This window comes from Chlamydotis macqueenii, chromosome 11 (genome assembly GCF_036417535.1).
Source record: "Chlamydotis macqueenii isolate bChlMac1 chromosome 11, bChlMac1.mat, whole genome shotgun sequence".
Lineage (NCBI taxonomy): Eukaryota > Metazoa > Chordata > Aves > Otidiformes > Otididae > Chlamydotis > Chlamydotis macqueenii.
In genome coordinates this window covers 15470337-15491860 of record NC_141566.1, presented here as the reverse complement: position 1 = coordinate 15491860, position 21524 = coordinate 15470337, and the positions used below count along the sequence as shown (strand labels likewise).

At 37.8% G+C, this 21524-nt stretch overlaps 1 protein-coding gene across 1 annotated transcript in view; it reads right to left on the bottom strand.

Annotated features, from left to right (window-relative positions):
* Positions 1-21524, bottom strand: part of LOC104484059 (transmembrane 9 superfamily member 2-like) — a 33989-nt gene that overhangs the window by 12186 nt on the left and 279 nt on the right. The window contains exons 2-12 of the mRNA XM_086756358.1: positions 21028-21095; positions 19552-19645; positions 17710-17837; positions 17346-17475; positions 14956-15083; positions 12393-12504; positions 9816-9895; positions 8669-8777; positions 4059-4191; positions 2415-2534; positions 2181-2238 (exon numbers count right to left, since the gene is read on the bottom strand). Coding sequence (XP_086612484.1) covers positions 2181-2238; positions 2415-2534; positions 4059-4191; positions 8669-8777; positions 9816-9895; positions 12393-12504; positions 14956-15083; positions 17346-17475; positions 17710-17837; positions 19552-19645; positions 21028-21095 — 1160 coding nt within the window. The remainder of the gene's footprint in view (positions 1-2180; positions 2239-2414; positions 2535-4058; positions 4192-8668; positions 8778-9815; positions 9896-12392; positions 12505-14955; positions 15084-17345; positions 17476-17709; positions 17838-19551; positions 19646-21027; positions 21096-21524) is intronic.

The window sequence follows — 21524 nt, the reverse complement described above, 5'->3', positions numbered from 1 at the left end:
AGTAAATTCCCTTGGAAAAAAAAAAACAGTGATAGCAAAATCTTGTATTTAGGAAGCCACACATCACACTCACAACACACATATACCCTGCTGCAGCACGTGTCACAGCAACATGGTAGCAGGAGGGCAGATAAAATAGAGCTCTTCCTCACAACAAGAATCTTAGATTAACACCTCATGGGGTTACATTTAAGTAGTCCACACCTTTGGAGAAGTTAAGTAAACACTGAATTAGTCATCACATCTCTCCAGATCTGTTCTTCCCTCCCTGGTTAAGTGCATCTGCCTCATTTCCTAAATATCCTGGGAAAACACTAGAAAACAACTCTGAGGCGTATGATGAAGATTTCAAACATCCCATTTTGAAAACAAAACAAAACATACTGCAAGGGATGTTTGAATGAATATGAAAGCCTGTTTGAATTGCTGTTATTCATGGATTCAGACATGCATCCTAGAAAACTCAGCCTCAGGAAGGGACCCTGCAAAGTGCATCATTGTCTGGGTTTTGTTAAAGTGTTCCTGAGGTAGAATTTACACTGCCCTGAAGTGAACATGCATCCTCCACTGCATTTAATTTAAAAAGGAAGGAGGGAGGATTAGAGCAATAAGCAGGCTCCTTTTTTCCCTAGCACAGGCCTTACACCTGCCAAAGCTGTTTGGGGGAACAGACTTGTTAAACAAGCACACCCAAGCGACCCCTGGTGTAAGCATCTTGTCAAACAGAAAATAAAAATCAAGCCCCTTTTAGAAGTCTTGCTAATCTTTATATAATCTGCCCAAGCTTGTAACACAGACTCCACTTACCCCCTCCAAAGTTAGAAAAAAAATACTGCAAATATGAATTCCCATCACTCTGCTGAGGCTATAACGGCCTTAGGTTATGATATTATGCAAATTCACTGAACTAGCATAACATAATCAAGACATCTGTTCCTATCCTACCATCCCCAATCATTTTACCTCCTCTGTGAAACTTAATTTATTTGGGAGTTTAAATGATCAGCACAATATTTCTTCCACCAATAAATATTTTCTTCTCACTCAAAATAATATCTAAATGACAGCAGGGAGACTGAAGCACATTTTGTTTAGAAATAAGATTTCCTCATAGAAATACTACACTCAGTTGTTATTGAATGCATTACATTTCATTTGATTAAATTCTACTATACTCAAGACCAAGTCATGTTTTATTCATTCTGGGCTTTTTGGGGGGAGAAATACCTTAAGAAATTATTTACAACCTTTTCCTCAACTTTTGCCAAGGACATTTGTCAAGGGATAGCTTCACGCACCCAAAGTTGCAACCAAGAAATATGGAAAATTTGCAGGGTAAATCAGTTTCTGCTCCCTTTCTTCACTGAACTAATTCTCATGAAAGGTCTAGAGAGCTATGAGAAAACAAAAGGTAGGAGAGCTATCACCCTTTCCAAGCACAACAATATTGGCCATAGTACAATACACAGCCATAGCCAAAACTGGACACTATCTACATTTATATAAGAAGATTATAACCAATTTAAGAGAATCTCTGCATTATTCTCACCCAGAAGCGTACTAAACTTCTACTGTTTAGTATAGCGGTATATAGCTATTTACTTAGGGGAAAAAAAAAATTAATTTCTTGGATCCTTTTCAATAACATGACTACAAGAAAACACTGATAGCATAACTAAGGTAATAGAGGTTCTGCCTAAAGGGCTGTCTCTCCCTGTTTACAGAAGGGTGCTACAGACACTCTGAGATTACCACAAAACCATGTCCTTCCTACCAAAGTGACCATACTTGTTACCAGTTAAGACAGGATTACCTGGAACATACCAAGTGGTAAATTGGAATTACCTCATCACTATGCCTGATGTTCTGGTGCAGTGATCCTCAAAGGCTGTGACACTACCTTGCAAGAGAGTCACGTCATTCATCCTCCCCCACAGCCAGTTACAAAACAAGATGCTAAGAAGCTGTGTTCTAGAGTACTAGGCTCCAGCTCCTCAGAATTCACTTTTCTTTATATTCGCATATAGGCAATATACAAAAGGAACAGCAACTTGAAGAATGATAAAGAAAACAATCACACAAACAAGCATCATAACAATTCATTTTTTTCCCCTCACTGACTCCTTCCCACCTTAGATTCATTTACACTTAAGGAAAGAATAAGGGGAAACAATACTAACCCAGGGCAAAGCAGAGCTGTAAGCAAAACGTTTGTCTTCCACTTCTCGCCTCTAAATGCTGAGGGAAAAAGTAAAAACAATTTCAAGTTTAGAACTTTTTCCAACTGTTTTGCACCATGGCAGCAAGAAGCAGATTTGTCGTCTCAGACACCAGCTCCATTTTGAGGTTTATATTAAGCACGGCAATTCTGAATTTAGCCTGCTGTATCACATTAAGCAAACACATGTACTTACTCTTGTACATCCTAGCAGACACGTAACCAGCTGGAGTTCCCAGTAAGACCCACAATACAACTGCACAGGTCATCAAAGCACCACGGTTGGCAGGAGAAAGAAAACCAAGGCAAGCTAGGACTAAAGAGAGACAAAGATTTAGTCATTGTGGACACTTGTCAAAATTTCCCTGTAACATATCACTGTACCGGTTTATCCCTTTCAGTATCAGATCTTCAAATGAAGACTACGTGCATAAGCCCTCGTATATCCCTAACACATGACCATGCCCATAACGCCACTGTTCCATTCATAATAAAGCATTATTTCCACCTCATCTTTTAAACAGAAAGTTTCTCATAGTCAAAAGACTGAAAAATACAATGCCACAGAAATGAACAATGAACCTGAACCAAATTTCAGCTTGAAATAGTCTGCTTCCAGAACCCTACAGTCCTCCTGTAAACATACATGGTCAGTACTTAAGCATGCAAAGTAAGAAGAGAAGTTTAATATGTGGCATAAAGGACATCTGAGAACAGTAGGTCTGGAGAAGCCAAAACTTTTGACAGAGCTAATTGAGGCATCTTGGTTTTTTTGGGGAGCGGATGTTGCTGTTTTTGTTTTTTTTTTTTAAGGGTTTAGTTTTAGTTTTGTTCTGTTCGTTTTTAAGAAATAACTGTGAAGACAAAAGATCTTAAGAGATACAAGTCACATTTACTGTAGGCTGCCTGCGTCTAAACTAATTGTCGAGGCCAGCCCAGAGATATTCTCAGGAGCTTGTTAGTGATCTCTAGTGGGAAGTTTTGTTTAAAGACAGAAAAAGGATTTTTTTTTTTTTTTCACCTCAGTTTTCTTTCTAGACTACACCAGTTTCATAACAAACTATGGCAGTTAAGTAAGCTACAAAGAGCTCTGATCAACTCTGAAAGACAAGTCTATCAAGAAAATTGTATTAATCTTATAGTATCACGTAATGAATAGAAAAAAAAAAGCAGCTCCTCTATGAAAGATCAAAAAATCTAAATAAAACTTGGAAAGCAGAATTTGAAAAATTCTTCTTTTGTAACAAATATCAGTATACTTCCAAATTCTATTGTAGAGTAAGAAAAGGAATGGCGATACACTTTATAGATAACGTATAATAAAACACAAACTTGTGACAGGTCACATCATCACACGTGTATATAGCTGCTTATGGTAGGCTCTCATATTATCTCAACGCTGTGTCAGTGTTATTTATTGGCACGTGTTCTTGCCCTTATTTCTGCATGGCTGCAGGCTGTTGTGTCAAACATATCAGAAAGTGTTCCGAGAACATTAAAGCTTTGATTACATGCCTTTGAACTTGCATTACTGGATCCTTGGATAATTTACACCATGACAAAGTGTTTTTGTTTGGTTTTTTTTTAAATAAATTTGTTATAAGGAAGCTTCATTTCTGCAATCATGAAGAATCTTAATTAGCCCACATACCACAATGTTTTGAACGACACTGCTTACAACAGCGTTACTGAAGCGAAATATCATTATAAAACTTTATTAAGATTTTAGTTTACTAAAGGACTTCATTTCCAGAAGCAGGATTCTATAATTTGTTTAATAATATTGCATCTTTCTTACACTATTACACTACAAATACATCACCTCAATAAAGTTACTTACATAAAGTAATAAATGTCATAATGAAAATTTGTGTTCCTTGGCCCAAAAAGACAGACAGTAACATTCCCTTCCTTGGAGGTCTAAATACATCTCCATGAACCAGCTTCCAGCCAAATTCCTCTTGGGCATCTTCCTGTATAAAATCAACAACGTCTTTAGCAAAGATACATGATACAGCAGTGAATTAACAGAAACAAGATGCAAAATAAATATTTAAAGTTTGATTAACTTCCAGTTTAGATACAAAGACAGACTAATTGCATCTGACTCATTACTCATTGATTTTATAACCCCCTAATGGTTCAGGGAAAGAAAAAGGCAGGATTTATCAAGAAAATCCTCATCTCCCAAAGCAAGAAAAAACAAAATGTAATTAGCCAAACCATATAACACCATTCTAAATTTAAACTAAAACAAAGCATTCAATTTAATTTAACTTGGATTATAGTCTTTCAATCTAGTTCAAGCATTTATCTTTTTTGCTTTCATTACAAAGCACATCGGTCTCAAAGACAATGCTGGAAAAGAATGAACTGGTTCCTGTACGCCAGAAGAAAGCCTGCTCCCTAGAATCTCTAGGGGCAAGTACCAACGCTCTGTCCTGCTGCCAGAGATGAGCAGATAGCTGGCATGGGGGGGATCCTAAGTCCAGTGGGTTTAAGGAACCTCTGCTGAAGAATAAAACTTCTTGATAAAGTAACTCAAAACAAACAACTCCCCTCACAAAAAAATGTGAACACCCATGACCTCAAATAACCTCAAGAAAACCACTCTCTTCCTCACAAAGTTAAAAGCTACAGGTTTCATTCAACATAGAAGCACATAGTTTAGTTCAAAGGAATATGTACCATTAGAATTACACAGAAAACAGGGTAAGAAAGAATACAGACCAAACTGGCGAATGACACAGAGCATCTTAACTTGCCATAGATTATGTAATTATGGGTTTTTTTTCCTGAAGATTACCTTTGTCTTCCCCATATTGATACCACTCTTGAATTTGTTGGCTAAAAATTTTGATTAAAAAAAAACCAAAACAACAAACCTATGTCTGCAAAGAAAATGATACCAGGTATGCAGGTGTAATTCCAACATCAGTGCTCTTTCAGTAAAGAAAGGTTTGTTTGGTTAAGGAAGCATAAAGACCACACCTTCGTAAAACTCATCACAATTAGTTCAAGTTCAGATGATGAAAAAGTGGAGGCAAGACAGAAAGACAGACTTTTCCCAGGTAGTTGAAAGTAAGGAATGAAAGAATTTAAAAGGTTACCATCTGAGGCAAATCTTTATCTGTTTTCAAAATGGCAAACATTGAGCAGAAATAAATGCTTAGCTCCTGACAGAACAAGGAGAATGTTGCACAAATTCAGAACGGCTGGCATTAGATTTCTTATCAACACCTAATCTGTCAAATGCACTCAAAAGACACTCTTCGGTTTTAACACAAACTTTAAAACATATAGCTATATAGTAAATATTATGGTTTTAAAAAAATAAACAAATAAACCAAGCTTGGCAGATTGAGACCCCCAATTTATCTTGTATGGGCCTATGTGCCAGAGTGTTTGCGTCTACCTAGCAGAAGTAGGTAATACTGAAAATGCTTCTTTTGCATCATTCCACCTTCTGTCTTCACTTTGGCTCTCACTACCAGCTAGGCAAATAAAGAATAACATTTTGTAAACAAACACAGAAACAACTCCACACACACTTTTGAAAGTGGTAAGCGTAACATGACAGAAGTTTTGCTAACACTTTTTTAAAGAATGTAAATTTTCATAGGGTCAACATGACCAATGCACCATTTATAACGAAAGCCTTCTAGGTAAGAGTACCAAATGGTATGAATTTATCACTGTTGCTTAATTCTCAAATAAAAGTATGTTAGCCATTAGTTATGCAAACATTAATACCAACTACCTAGTAATTACTGCACATCTGCAGTAATCCCCATCTTATCCATTAATTTAGCCTAGTTCTCAAAATATACAAAGATTGACATCTCCTACACTCAAGCAGTCACGATTTCAGAGATTTTTTAAAAGAGGACAAGAGTTGTAACTCTCAGTCTTGAACAGACATTGACATGAATGCTCTTAAGTTCAGTTCAGGAATCTTCTCTTAGTTATAAGACCCTAAAAAGTAATCTAATGATTTCTGAACACTTCATTAACATATGTCTCACTAAACCTACATCACGCGAAAAGCCAGCTGGTATTAGCTGAACGTTAAACGCGCATGCTAAGAACACAATCACTGCCTTGTGCATCTCTCTCTTTTCAAGTAGAATCATCGACAGTTCCCAAGTGTGAGATACTAATTTGCTTCATTGCAGCTTCCTCAGCCCACAGCCTCTTTTGCACAATTATTTCACACCTTTTCAAGTCAGATCCTTGAACTGCAACAGATCTTTAAGTTTCTTACAACTGGCAAGAAAATAAAAAGTTGTGATTTTTTGAAAGTCACACCTATCCCTGCTGTTATCCATAAAAACTGGTCAGGCTTCTACAAGTTTTGCTCTTTATCACATTAAGAATGACCAACTAATAAAGACAACACAGTATAAGATATTGAACATAATTTAATTGAGAGATCAAACAGGAGCTTCACAAAAACGATCAGTTAAAGGATGTGAAAAATTCTTCCACTTTAATTACTGTCTGGATTTGCATTAACAAAAGATATTAAATATCAAAAACACACAGAAGAATAAAAGTACTTTCAGATGTTTTAGTTTCAATAAAAAACATTTTTGTGCATTTTAAAGTATTTCTTTATCCAGACAGACAGCAACAACAGTGAAAATTCAAGCCTTTGTAGTATCTGACATTATTTCTCATCTTTGGCTTGCAAATACCACTTTTACCAATGAGAGAGAGTCATTTTTACTCAGCCTTTCACTCACAGTCAACTGGTCAAGTCCTTTTAACTCACAATCAGTTATATTCTCTCCACCAAGGTAGTAAATCTGTCCCTTTCCCATTTTCAGGGGTACACATTTCAAAAGAACTCACAACAGGTTCAGTCAGGTGGCAACAAGCTCCAGTCACTATGTTAAGTCAGACAAACCAGGTTCAGTTTGACAGTGATCACAAAGAGAATTAAAAAAAAAAAAAAAAAAAAAAAAGAAAACCAAACAAAAAACTACACACACACACCAAGTAGTTCTAACAGAGACAGAGATAAGAAATCATGTTGCACATGAACCGCAACAGTATGACCTCCTAACTGGAGATAAAGTATGTGCAAGGTATGTGATTCCACCACACTTTGTAGCCACAAAGAAAAGGCAACATCAATTTGTATTAGTCTATGTTAATCAGAATATCTTCCATCACATTCAGCAAGACAACTACTGATTTTCACACTAATTTCACTCCATTATTAGTTGTTGGCTTAATTTTTGATCCTTTTTGCAATAATCATGTGATACAGGTTGTTTTGGGGTTGTTTTTTTTTTTTTCAGTACTTTGATTTATGAAGTTGCATAGCATCATACTTCTCATGATATTTTGACCACAAACTGCAAATTTCACAAGTCACTTGCTAGCACACTTACTTTCTGGACAAGCTATACTACAAACTACAGAAATACCACCTTGAAACTGGAAAAATTACAGCAACTGAGCTTCCTAATGCAGCTTCATTACAATGGGGACAGTATCTGGCTGCAGTAGTTTTAAGCCTGATCTCTTGAAGAGGGGAGAAGACAATTATCAACACAAGTTCACAGGTTTGTGTTCAGACTGTAAAACACATTTTTAGAGGGAAAATACAACAAAGTGGGTAGCAAAGTCTTTTCTTCTTGCCACAGATGTCTCTGCAACAGATACAGTGCAGATCGTGTGCTAAGGCCACATACCTTGTCATTGCAGTCCTGTTTCAAGTCATGGTATCTCACACATAAACCCAGGTTGCCAAAGTCAGAAAATCATTCAACGGTTGATGCTGGAAGGGACCTGTGGAGGTCCTCTTGTCCAACTCCCCTGCTCAAGCAAGGCCACTTAAAGCAGGTTACCCAGAAGCATGTCCAGATGGCTTCTGAATATCTCCAGGGATGGAGATTCCATAAATAACACACTGGCTGCTTAGGTCAGTGTCACACCACCAGCTACACACCCAGACTGACTCCATAACACAACCATAGGTCTCAGAAGCAGCTGCCACATCTTGACGGTGAACCAATGCCAGAACACATTTCAATGTCTGCACTGCATTTTGTGGCTGTTGACATACTGTAAAAGTATATATTAAAAAAAGGCGCTTGCCTTGCTCGAGACCTTGGAATAAAGGGACTTACATTTCAAATACAAGTGTTCACTAGCAAAAAGTTTTTGTGAATCACTCCATGTACTTCTAAAATCTGAAGTCTGTTCCGCATATTACAAGTTCATCAAATGACACTAGAAAAGTAAGACTGTCACATCTGCCCATGTATTCCTGCTGTTAGAAAAGATGAAATAGCAATAAAGTTATTTTCAACCCCCAGATATATTAGCACATACCAAATTCTTGTCAGTTATACATCTCTGGATTGTATCCAAAACCAATTGATAGACATTACTATTGCCAGAAAAACATGCTTATGTAAAAGCTGAAATCTTACTCACAGAAGAGTCAATCTGGTTGTATCTTGCAATATCTTTATGAAGAGTCCTCAGAATGATCATAGCCACCATGCCAGATAAGAAGAGAACAATGACGAGGGAATTCATTATACTGTAGATAAAGAAAAAGTCAAACTTTCAATCCGCTTATTCAGGTTCCAGGACACGCACTCCAATTCATACCACATGTACAGCTCAAATCTGAGGAATAGCCCTAGATATTCAGACTTTAAGTCATAGAATCATAGAATAGTTTGGGTTGGAAGTGACCTTTAAAGGTCATCTAGTCCAACCCACCTTCAACGAGCAGGGACACCTTCAACTAAACCAGACCTTTTTGTATTTTCCCACCCAGAGAAGATAAAGGTATACAACTTCAAGATCTCTTAGGAGACATGACAAGAATAGTATCTTATTATATATTGTTAATTTTCCACGACAGTTACATATTGCTTTGCTTTATTTTCCTCCTTATATAGCTCAGAAGCAATTTCCCTAGTGAAATAGCTACAGCTTATAAAATCTACTTGACAAAGGCTGCTTTAAATCTACTAACTAATGAAATCTACATCATGCCATTCAATATTTTGTAGAGATATTTGTATTTAATCAGATTAGCCTTTTCAAACACTTTATATTGCCAAACATTAACATCTCAACGTAAACTATATACTTACTTTATATTATTTGCATGACACAGAGGGGAAAAAAGTAAGAGCTTTTCATATACATCTTTTACTTATAAAGAAAAGCTCTTCTTTTTACTGTAAGCAGCTGCTGAGTACAAAACATGCAGTACACATATGTACCTCTCACTTGGCAGTTAGAGAAAGCCAGACAGTAACAGCAAGAACACTGCAGACAGCAATGTCTCAAAAGTTCTACAGAATGGAGATAATAAAGTAAAACGATGGAAGCTGCTTTCCTTTCGGAATGGCGCATTCCTTTGGTGAAATGCAATACTACAGTTGCTCCCAAGAGATGGAAGGCTGATAAAAGTTACTTCACATATGAAAACAAGAAAATTTTCCTGCCTGAAAACTAACAGATTTTGTTCTACCACAGCAGATGTTCTATATCCCTAGAAGCACAAATAAGAACTCTTTGTGCTCCCCTGCAACATTATTCACTTAATAAATACAAATCTTACCTAAACCACTGGATGTTTGTATGTGGCATGGACTCCAAAATGTAGTCCCATCTGGAAGCCCACTTAATATTATTCTTTTCCTATAAATAAATCAAATAGAAATTAATAGAAAAAAGTACAAGTTTGTTGCAGTCTCTGAGAAAGAATAAGCACATCAAATCTCTTCCACAAACCTTTCATTCAGCATTAATATCTAAGCTTGGTATCAACCCTGGATGTTAGACCTCCCTCTTGCATTAATTCCTTTTATCTCCTGAGCCTCTCAAAGAATATCTTGTTTATTGAATCTCCTATCCACATCTTCTACCTTCTCCCATGTTACCAACTAGGCTTCATTAAGCCTCATTTTTCCATGATTTGGTATGTTAGCTGCCTGCAGCTCCCAAATGCATACTGAAAAACAATCATGCTGTCACTACAAAATACTCCCAGCATAGCATGCTAATCTTGAAACTTCAACTCTGGTAAACCCACTTTCTGAGTACATTTCTGGTTTCCTCTGGATTTTTTTTGTCTCTCATCATCTTTACTGTATTTAGCACAGGCTTCCTCCCTCTTTGCCATAATGGTGTCTGATACAGACCATATTCTACTCTGATTCCTGGCAGATAATTTCATTTCCGGATATCCCTGTGAAGGATTTACAAAGAAATCAGTCAGCAACTTTCACCTTTGAAAGAAGCTTCCTCCTCTCTTATCTCCTCCTCAAAATATTTCATGTGAGAGCTGTACAAGCGATGATTCTTTCTGATCCCCAAGCCTTGTCCTCTACAGCTTGGCTCATGGGATGTACACCTCCTGTTCTGCTACCAAATTCTGTCGCCTGACTGGCATGAAGTTCAGCAGAACTTCTTAACTTATTCAGGTGGTAAGTTTGTACAGTTAATTCTCAGAATTTAGACTATGTCTTCAGCCTGGAATTTTTAAGTTCTGGTACATGTTTGGGATCAAAACATGTGAAAATGAAGAACTGCACCAACACCACAAGGCGGCTGAAACTGCCATAAGCTACTCTTTATCAGAACACTAAGTAGTTTATCAGTAGTTCACAGCTAGCTGGGACAGAGTTTCAGAAACGTGATTCTAAAGTTTGTTTCTTGAGTATCAAACTGATCTCATGCTTACATTTTTGTACGCTTATGTATCACACAGTAGAGGCATAATCCTGTATACTTTTCACAGACACAGGGCTGAACAACTTGCCCATTTCAATGAATTCAAGCGGACACTACAGCTTTCTCTTCAGAAGTCAGCTGCCATATTAGAAAGAATCATAAACCAGTTACACATTTTACTGGTTGATGTATTCAGGCTTACTGAAACTAATGTTCTCTTCCTTAAAAACACTTTCCGCTGATACATACTCCCCTTCTAAGTTGTTTTGAAACTACTAATAAAAAGTAAAACATATCAGGTATTATTTCGAATCAAGGCTAATGGATGGATAACAGAGAAAATAAGCAGTTTTGAAGTGCCCGGGATTGAGACGTGCCGAGTGCCATCTGCTGGAAGCTGAGCCTCACCTGCTCTGCAACCCGAGAGAAGGGGAGTAGGTAGCCCAAACACATAACACATTGCATTAATAACGAGACAAAGTTCAGGTTGCAATTCTAAATTGCAATTTATCATCAAGATTTAAACACAAATGTTAATAGACAGGAGGTTCATTCATGTAGTAAAATTAGAGACTCTACGGAGGATTGGGTGTCTCAAGGGAAATGTAACAGGATACAGAACCTTGCACCTCAAGGTCATTGGTTCAAATCAAATTCAATTTGGTAGAATGAAAGTTGTTACCATATGACAACTGCTTGGCTGCCTATACAAAATAAGCTGGTGGTCTCAAGCCAAATCCTGTAAGATTGGTGTCTTACATCAGAAAACCAACCATGCTTTCGGGACAGACTGGAACCAAGGTACTAAAGCTTGAAGTAGCTTGAATCAAACTATTCTCCCCCCCACAGGAGGGTTACTTTCCATGTTGGGGTAAAGACTCAGTTGCAAGAAAAGCTAATTTCCTCCTAAGTTGTAACAGGCTGAATAAAGCATTAGAGTATTAGTAAAGATTAGAGTATTAACTCTAAAAGATAAATGGCCACCTACTAAAAAGAAAAAAAGCTAGCGAATGAAACAAAAGCAATACAAAATGAGACAAAACCTGCGAATTCACTAGAGAAAAAAAGCTTTACAATATGCTAAAAAAAAAAAAAAAAGCAACATTTAACACAAAAGTGTCTCCAAATATAAACATTTCTTCAAGATGAGACTCTCAGTACCCTGATTGAATTCTGAAAACAAACAGTATACCTCAAGGAAGACAACTTGTGCAGTTATTCAATCTATTATCTTTCTATTAATAATAAAACAGGGGGAAAAAAGTATTTATTTATAGACTCCAAGTGTCACTTAAATTACAGCAACAGAAAAGTAATAGGTTTTGGGAAAACTGCTTCACAAGACCATCCTTACGGAATCTTCACTGCTGTAATCCAGTTATGACTATTAGCTAATTATCCAGTTGGTTTGAATTCATTATTTGGGGGAATTACATATTCATGTAACAGATTCAATACTTACTTCAAAGGTCACAGAGTAAGTGTAGATCAAATTCAGTTTATTGGTGAATTCTCCAGGAATCTCCATAGGTGGACCTTCACAACTTAAGTTGTTCTCATCTGTATGTTTGTAGCTAAGGGGGGAAAAAAAAAATAGTTAAATAAAATTACATACGCTCTACAGGATGAAGATTCACAAATCCTTCTCTGAGGTAATTAAAACAAGTTTTTATTAAAAAAAGCCAAAAAAGCAAGGAGAGCTATGTATACCATTTTGTACCAGCTATTGAACTTCTCTGAAGACCTGCTTTTCTGTTCTTCCACCAACAAGAAGATCTTAACATATATTTGTATTAATACTTACGTTTGTAACTAGAGATAATATAAAGAAAAATAAAATCACATATGTAATTAGGTATCATTATTCAGAATTTCTTTAACAGCCTTAAAGCCACACCAGAACTGAACACTGGTTCTCACAAGCACTTGCAGTGAGAGCCAGGAACTCCACAGCAAGCATCCTAGGGATTTGGACCTTGGATCATTATCCGACATTCGGTTAGTATCTGTTCATGCTTCTAGGCGTTTGAGAACGTTACAGGTAAAGTTGTTTGCTAAGCATGTGAGAGATGAGAACTGCAGACCTCTGAAAGGTCGCAAGATGTGGTTTCACCCTATGCACTTTTCTGCCATGAAGTTCTAGCCCTAAGCTAAAATGCTGCTTGGTTTACCAGCTGCAAAGTCTGGAGATCTTTACCTGGTAAGATGGTAAGTTTTAACACAAAATATCCCTTCTCTACCATCATACCTCCCTTTTGCTTTTTTAAGAAGTCTACACTATTGGTAACAGACTTAACCACAGTGTGTGCTCCTCAATAAGGAAGACAGAGAATTTCTTACAAACTCCCACAGGTTCCCACCTTCCCTCAAGTTTCATAGGGAGAAGGGTGTTTATTTTATTTTGGTGGATTTGGGAGAGTCTTTTTTTTTAATTACCTTTTTTTTTTTTTTTTTACACTAGTACAAAAGAAATGATGGTGGGAACCTTTCCATTTTTATACAAGTGGTCTAATTTCACCTCTCATCAGTCTTGCATACTCTGAAAAATACAGAGCAACTCTGAACAACATTCTACATCCTGAAGTTCAAATATGTAAACCCTTTTCTGGAGTACCTTCAAAATACCGCAGCTATGGAAGTACAAAGTAAAAGAAACCTTAAGGTTTGCTTGAATTCACTCCTGTGAACCTCCTCCAACACTGGAAAATAGCCTCCCTCTCACACCCCCTTGGGCAAGTCGTATTTACGCAATTTAGATAAACAAGCCTACCTTACATGCATTATTATGTGTCAAGAACTAAATCAAGCTACAAGGTAATAAAAACTTTAATTAAAGGCCTAGTGTGCTCCCACCACAAATACTCCCCATCAAGAGAGCTTCAAGGTTGAAGCAAAGCACCAAAGAAAACACCAGGTCAGAGAACCACAAAATCAAGGTTATGTGCAAGCTAACTGTGCCCCCTTGTGGTCTCATTACTGGTGAAAAGAGATTCTCCTTTTTCAACCACGCAGTATGCAACTGATAATGTGTTAATCAAAAAATGGAGGCGGCCAGTAAAATATTCTTGCCACCATCTCAGAGCAGGGGTAAATGGCAGGAATAAACTTGCAGAGCAAGTGTAAGTCACTAAAAACACATTACATCATTGCAACAGAAAAAACAAATATACTCAAGTCATGTTGTACCGTACATGTCTGTGTGACTTGAGAAACTGTGGTAGCAAAATTTATGAATGTACTTAATCTCTGTAGAAAAGAGGGAAGAGTTTAACTAAAAAAGCAACCTACTTGGAAATTTTATAGATGGACTGCAGTTTTCAAATATGGGTAAGTATGAACTGCGGGCCAACAGACTGACAGGAAGCCAAAGTAATTGGTTTGGTTTGTTTCTGACCTCTGAATTGTTGCACCTCCTCTCCGGTCAACACAGAAGCTACTGTTTAAGAAAACAGTCATCTTAGAAAATTAGTCATCATCATAATCTACTGTTCTGAATACCAGTATTAATCTGATATTTCACCTACACCTCAGTCTCCAAATTAACACAGGAAAAAGTACACCTGTACAAATCCTGTATATTCATTCGAACCACATTTGGGAGGCAATACAGCAACAATAAGAGAGATGCCATGGGAAACTGTCACTCAGGTAAAGGATGTTTCTCGGTGTATCTGAAAACACATCTTCGAAAAGAAAGTAAAGCACACCCAGATGCAAATCAATAAAAACATAAGAAAGCTGCTACTGTTTGTGTCAGGTTCTAAGAGTCATAAGTAGTTTTTCCATCAGGACGGACTTTGGGGAACATTTTAAAAGCACAGTTAAATTACATTTAGTGTCATGGAACTACTCTTTGTAAACACAGTTCCAGTCATGAATCAAATACTGAAAGCTTTATCAGAATTCAGAATAATCAGTTCCTCAGAACTTACCGACACGATATTGACACCAAGTATCATTTCTAAGTTTTCAACTACTGTTAAGCCTCCCTAGGACTAGAACTTGCTGCTTTAATGCACAATTACCTTTGTGGTCTCAGTCTTGCCATCACCAGTCTTGCACCAGGCCAGTTTTCATCCTTCCCACTATGGTACATGATTGTTATGTCAACGTGGTTGAAGAGGTAGAAAGTGTTCTTCTTGTTAAACTCAGACTACAAAATATCATCAAGAGATTGAGAAACTTCAACAGGAGAGGGCGCAAGCAGTCAAGAACTTTAAAATGAGACTACTGTCCAATGGAAGGAGCAAGAGAGAAGGGGAAATACTTCAACATTCATTTTTAAAAATATACTTGTATATTAATTTTTTTCTATATATTATATTTATTATATAAATACAACACACATAATAAAAGTATCACATCTGTGTTACTAGGAAAATTTAGATGTGTTTGATATCATTTTTGTATTTACTGAAACAGCTGCCAAAATAAGTTCAGAGATTTATTTATTCAAGCTATGAGTAATTCAGATTCACCATTTCTCCCTCCCCCCCTCTCCCCCACCAGTCTTCCTGGTTGACACTCCAGTTACCAAAGCTTACAAACCAGGTTCTGCTTCAAAAAACTACCTTCCACCTTCAGTAGCTACTCTGCTTTGTCACCCCTATCCCTTCAGAATTTGGAATTATAAAGAACTATATAAAGCTCAGATGATACCAGAGTCAACTAAGTTGACCTGGATTTCCTTTTCTCCTCAACACTGTCATTGTTTAAAAAATTGTAATTTGAATTATGGGACCAGGATGACAGACTGTTAGTTGAGTTCCCAAGTAAAAAGATTCCTTTATTTACTGTGTATATTAGCCATTTTCCAATTGCCATACAACTTCTGTCCCCTCCTAGCAAAATATGAAGATGTCTTTCATTAAGTTTATCTGGATTCCTCTTCTTTCACTATGATCAAGATTCCTATTGGGAGAAGACTAGAACCATTCCTGCGTCATACTACAACCCATCTTCAGGTACTTGTTTCCTCCATTTCCAAAGCAGCAGTTGAGGCAATAATACAGCTCATCAGCTGCATAAACATGAGGATGAACTGCAGCTGTGCCGTTCCACGGTAACAACCTCTTTCCTGCCCCCATTTTTAAAGAGATAATGATGTCTGCAGGAATAGGTATTTGGGTATACTTCTACAAAGAGGATGACATTCCCCTACTCATCCCAGAGATTACAGTCCTATCCATGGTGCTACATTCTTATTTGCCTGTGTAACAGTCATCCCTCTAGCACTATGCCATGCAACATTCTCACTGCAATTAGTATCTACAGACTAAAACTGACACTGGGTATGACAGTTACACTGGCAGAACACCCACGCCGCAGCAAGCACACCCGATTTGCACAGCACTTCATGGATACACAGTACAAGCTCCCTAAGCACTCCCTAGAAAATTCAGCCATTGTTGCCTATGTATGAAGGCCCTCCTACTAAAGAAAACTTTTCATCCAAATTGCTGACTTGACTACAACCGTTTTCTGTGCACCAGATAGCTTCCAACACAACATACACCAGTATCAATTTAACAGAAAAACTCTCTCACATACAAAGTAACAAAGCTTAACACCTAGCTAGAACAGGCAATTCAATTCACAGACCATTTTCAATAGTCTAGGGAGCCTGAGGAGTAACCAAGTTGCAAGGTGACAGTAGATTGAGTAAACTGAACGTGCATAATAAACACATCACTTCCAAGAAATATCAGAGCTGCTGAATACAAATAAACTGACTGCACCACATACAAGCGTAAGTCATGGGGCAGAGCAGAGAGCCCTGTCCTCACTGAGAGGGGTGTGGTCCCTCACCCCAGGAGAGATAAAACTGTATCACTATTATCTGTGACTGTACTAGTTCACCATGGAACTCCCAGGATGACTGACACATTTCAAATTGTTGTCAAGATAATTTTTTCCTTGTCACAGCTGTGTTTGTTATCTTCCAGCCATCTGGGAAAATCCTGACACATTTAACTTGTAAACTCTGCTAGACATAACTTTCACAACTAGAACACAGTGCTCATTTCTAGGTCTTCACTGGAAAGCTTCTACCCGAAATCAATAAAAGAAGGTCTTGTACACAAATATGACATGGACAAAGAATGAGTAGGTACAAGGATGGATTCACATGAAATTTCAGAACAAAATCTCAATTTTCTAAGGCTTTTAGACACCAATACAGTTATTCTCCAGCTTTATCTATATTGGTCAAAAGATCTGCATGAACATTTTTTTGGACTACTGCATCTGTGAGACACTGTATATAGAAGCAGAATTCAGCTTTGTCAATGCCCATGTGAATATCAACCATGTTTACGAGGGTATGCATTCTTTCTCGGGAAAAGAAAGCTTAAAAATAAAACTGTAAGTGAAATTACATCTGCTACACTAACAAAAAAAAAGTTCCATCACTTACATTTATAACACAAGCATCTTTAACTCTACCATCCGGAGTAACAAAACATCCTATTGGAAATCCTGGATTACAGTATTTTTGTCCATCTTCCACATCATAGCACCACGTTACAGGCATGTTATCGATAATCCTAGACAGAAATCATCAAAGAACACGTCCTCAGAAAGGGATGCACCTTACTTCACATTGACATTTAACATTCATGTAATACACATAGTTTTCAGTAGTGCCCACAAGACGCACAGCAGAGGACAACTATAACATAGAAGGAAGAAAGCAACCATTTACAACACAGATAACAGTGAAAAAAAAAAAAAAAAGCAGCAAAAAAACCCTCCAACCTCAAGCACGCAGATCAGCTTACCAGTGATGCTGATAATTCAACTGCATTCCTTTCTTCAAAAAAGCCAGTTTGCTTTTATCAGCACTGTTGCCTGGGTCATACGATCTTGTACAAACCTTCTTGCATGTTTCTTGCTTTTTAAAAGTGAACTGTTAAAAAAAAAAAAAACACACCAAAGGAGTAATTTCAGTCTTGCTTCAAAAAATTTTTAGTCTTTTTTTTTTTTAATGTAAAGCTCACTTCGAGGTACTTTACTTCCTTGCTATAAGATTTTCTAAAGTCAGAATTTCCCATACAAACAGCTTTAACTTAAATGTCAAGATTTATCTATATCCAGGAGCAGCAATCCCCTTCTACGTGGCCAAAAATCTCTTCAACAGCCCAGATAAACTACCTCCAGATAAACTTTGAGGATTGAAATTTGAAAGTTAGTAGAAAATGTATTGCTCTTTTCTTTTACCACTTTGTTTTATTTTGGTAATTTCGTCATCTGGTAAATAAGACACACCCTTTTGGAACATTTTGTATTAATTTTAGCTACATTTCTCCATGATGACTAAGTTATTAGACAAGGCTGCCAAAAGCGCAACAAGTTGCACAGCATCTGTGCTTCAAGTGCAGACACCACCTAACACAAGCATGCTCACATTTGTGTATCAAACTTGTATTCTAACCCAATCAGGATTTACCTGTTAGTGAGCTAACATACTTCAAACGTGAATGAAAATTCTAACATAATCAAGGCCTGAGTGCTAACCAATAACAGAATTTTCTAATTGCTGTAGCGTGCAGCCATTTCAAACAAGTAATTGCTACAATACTTAATCTATTCAATCAGTATTCAGTCCAAATGACCCGCCATGCCACATATTTAAAAGCTTCTTGTGGCCAGCAGTCATAAACCTTCAAATTACATTAGCTCAGAGAGTCAAAGAAAAAAAAAAAAGAGACTTCTAGGAGCGGTTTACACAAGGGAGGAGGCATCACCTCCTTAGGTCCTATGAAAAGATGTGACTAGGTCTCTAATGACTGAGCAGCAGTAGGCTCAGAAACTCTGCTGCTTCTTTTTCTCATAGGGATTTAGATTATCTAGCAACCCTCACACACAAACATAGCCTAGTTTTCAGTTTCACCAGCAAATCCCAGCCTGGAAACCGCACTGGAACAGTATACAGCTTTCAAGCATTAACAGCCAATGCTTGTCCATATGTCCTTTACTGCTAATAGTTTTCCCAAGCTTTTTAGAGATGCTACATTTAGTCATTGCTAACACAGAGCACGAGAGAGAAAAGTATTACATACCTAATCTACAAAATACTTCCATAGATTTATTTTATAGAATATTTCAAGTGACGTGCATCAGCATTTAAGAACTTGGTTTTAGACAACAGATGTTAAGTGTGTGTACAAGCAAGGAAAAGCTTGAAGTGGGTCCCAACTTGACCTCCCCTTCCCACTCTGGAAGGTGCCCAACACTACAGCCAAGTATACGAAACAGTTCCTGAACCACTAGTTTACGGCCTCCAATATTACATTAAAAAACCTAATTACTTCAGATCACCTAACACTGATTCAGATCACCTAACACACTATTTACCTAACTGTTAAAGACTTCTCTACCACAGAGGAACAGGAAAGAAGAGCGGTCACTGGCTCAGCTTCCTAACTTTAATTAGCTGCCCTAAGATGTGTTCAGGGTGTGGGTGGGAGGGGTTTTGTTTTTATTACATCAAAACTACAAAGCTCATATTAAAGAAAAATAATAATGACAATCATCAAATCTGCAGCTATGTCTATGGATCACAGCCATCAGAATGACAGCTATCAAATTTAAACAGGACCAACTTCAAGGGATAGAGTAACCTTATATGGAGATGATGCTATTCTCTCCCCAAACAGCACTTGTCCAAGATTTTCCGATGGTCTTTTCTCCTCCGTGTCTTGACAGAAGTCAAAACTGGAAAAAACATAAAAGATTACCTTTAATTTGTAATTGACATGTAACTGTAAATACCAGCCTAAACCGGTTTCTTAACTTATGTCCACAACACAGCAGTTCTCATGCTTATTTTGGCAGGTCAGGCACTGTTAGTAAAAATTTGAGTACCTGTGTAAGGAAATTTGGCATATACTATATAGAAATATTTCTATTTTGGTATCAATTTAAACCAAGATATATCACAGCTGAAGTATCTTTAACAAAATGCATGGTGCTTAGTCCAAGCACCCTTTTCAAATAGCAATTTAAACAAAAACCAGAATGTTTCATATTAGGAAAAAAAAAGAGACAATGCTATGGACTGTCCAGTTCTCTTGCAAAAAAAAAGTTTCAGAAAAACAGCTACACCTCTTTCTTAAAGAAGTCTTTCCAAATAGTATTTAAAGTGAAAGTGTTCCAAAGAAGGGAAGTGCTTTTAATATTAATGTGCCACACTGCCAAACATGATGCATCAACTCTTTTCAACTACACACAGTCTGAAACAGCTGAATACAAGAGACAGAATGCAACTCTTCTGGATCTTCGTTATTAATCATGAGGGCAGTAAGTTATGGAAAAAAAAAAAAAAAATCACTCATCTTTGGTTAATAAGTCCTTTTCCTCAATAAGTGGTCCTAAATTCACTGGCTTCCACAAAGTTTAATGTAAATAGAGCCACAGGGGCTTTTCAGGCTAGTCTCTGGTCTTGCTGATACTGTTGCACTGCACAGGACAAGACCTACAACATCTGCCAGTTCCTCTTTTCTGTATGCCCAACAGCAAGACTGCAAATCATGTTGTTTATCATTGCTTTGCAGGCCTGTAAGTACCTGCAAAAGCAGGTAATAGTTTTCACAAACAAGAATCAGAATTTAAAAAAAAAAAAAACAAAAAAACAACCGAATAAAAAAAAAAAAAAAAAACAAACAAGAAATAGATACAGAGCTTTGGTGGGAAAAGGAAAAACAACAATGATTCTTCTTCCAAATTCTTTTAGTTGCCAGAATAAAAGGAACACAAAGCTCATGTCTTCCTAGATTTGATTAACAGGAAGAACTTTCAAACATATCAGTCAACACTAAATATATATTCAGCTCAAAAAAAATGCACCCGATTAGAAACCCAGCAGCCTTGTCTTTAACAATCACAGAGGATGGCCAGGAGGCACAGGTGTGGCCTTCAGCCTTTCCGCCCTCTTGCATTTCATTCCTGCGCTGAGGACTAGATTTATTCGTCCATCCCTACACCCAAAACATTGCTTAAAAGAAACCTGTGTAACGTATCAGGCGTTGCACGACTGCACAGAGAACAGAAAACAGGCTTTCCAAACACTTCTGGGAGGCTTGTTGAGATGTACTTACGCATCATACTCGTACGGCAGAACCGACTCAACCGAGTCCAGCCTGTTCACGAAGAGCTCGATTAGTGACTGAAACAGAGACAAAATACGAAAATATGGACTTCCAAAAACGGATGGGTGGGCCGACACGAAACGCATGGCTGGCTGGCAAGAGCTGTTAGAAGTTTCGGAGCTCACTGTCCCACGACGGAGTTACCACAGACTCCTGACAGGCCCTGGCGCTGGGCCACGCCAGGGCCGCCGCCACAGAGGGCTGCAACGAGGAAGGAAGGACCAGACAAGGACTGGAAAGCTCAGCGGGGGGGAAAGGGAGGTTTTCGCCATGACAAAATAGTGGGTGCATCAAGGGAAAGGGAGCTGGGGGTGGCTGGGTTCCCTGAGCAAAGGTTGTCGCCTGAGGGAGAACGCCCGGGGCCCGCATGCAGTGGGGTGGGGGACGCTCGGTAGTCCCCCCCTCCTCGCCGCAGGAACCCGGGGGCCCCCGCAGCGAGGAAGGGG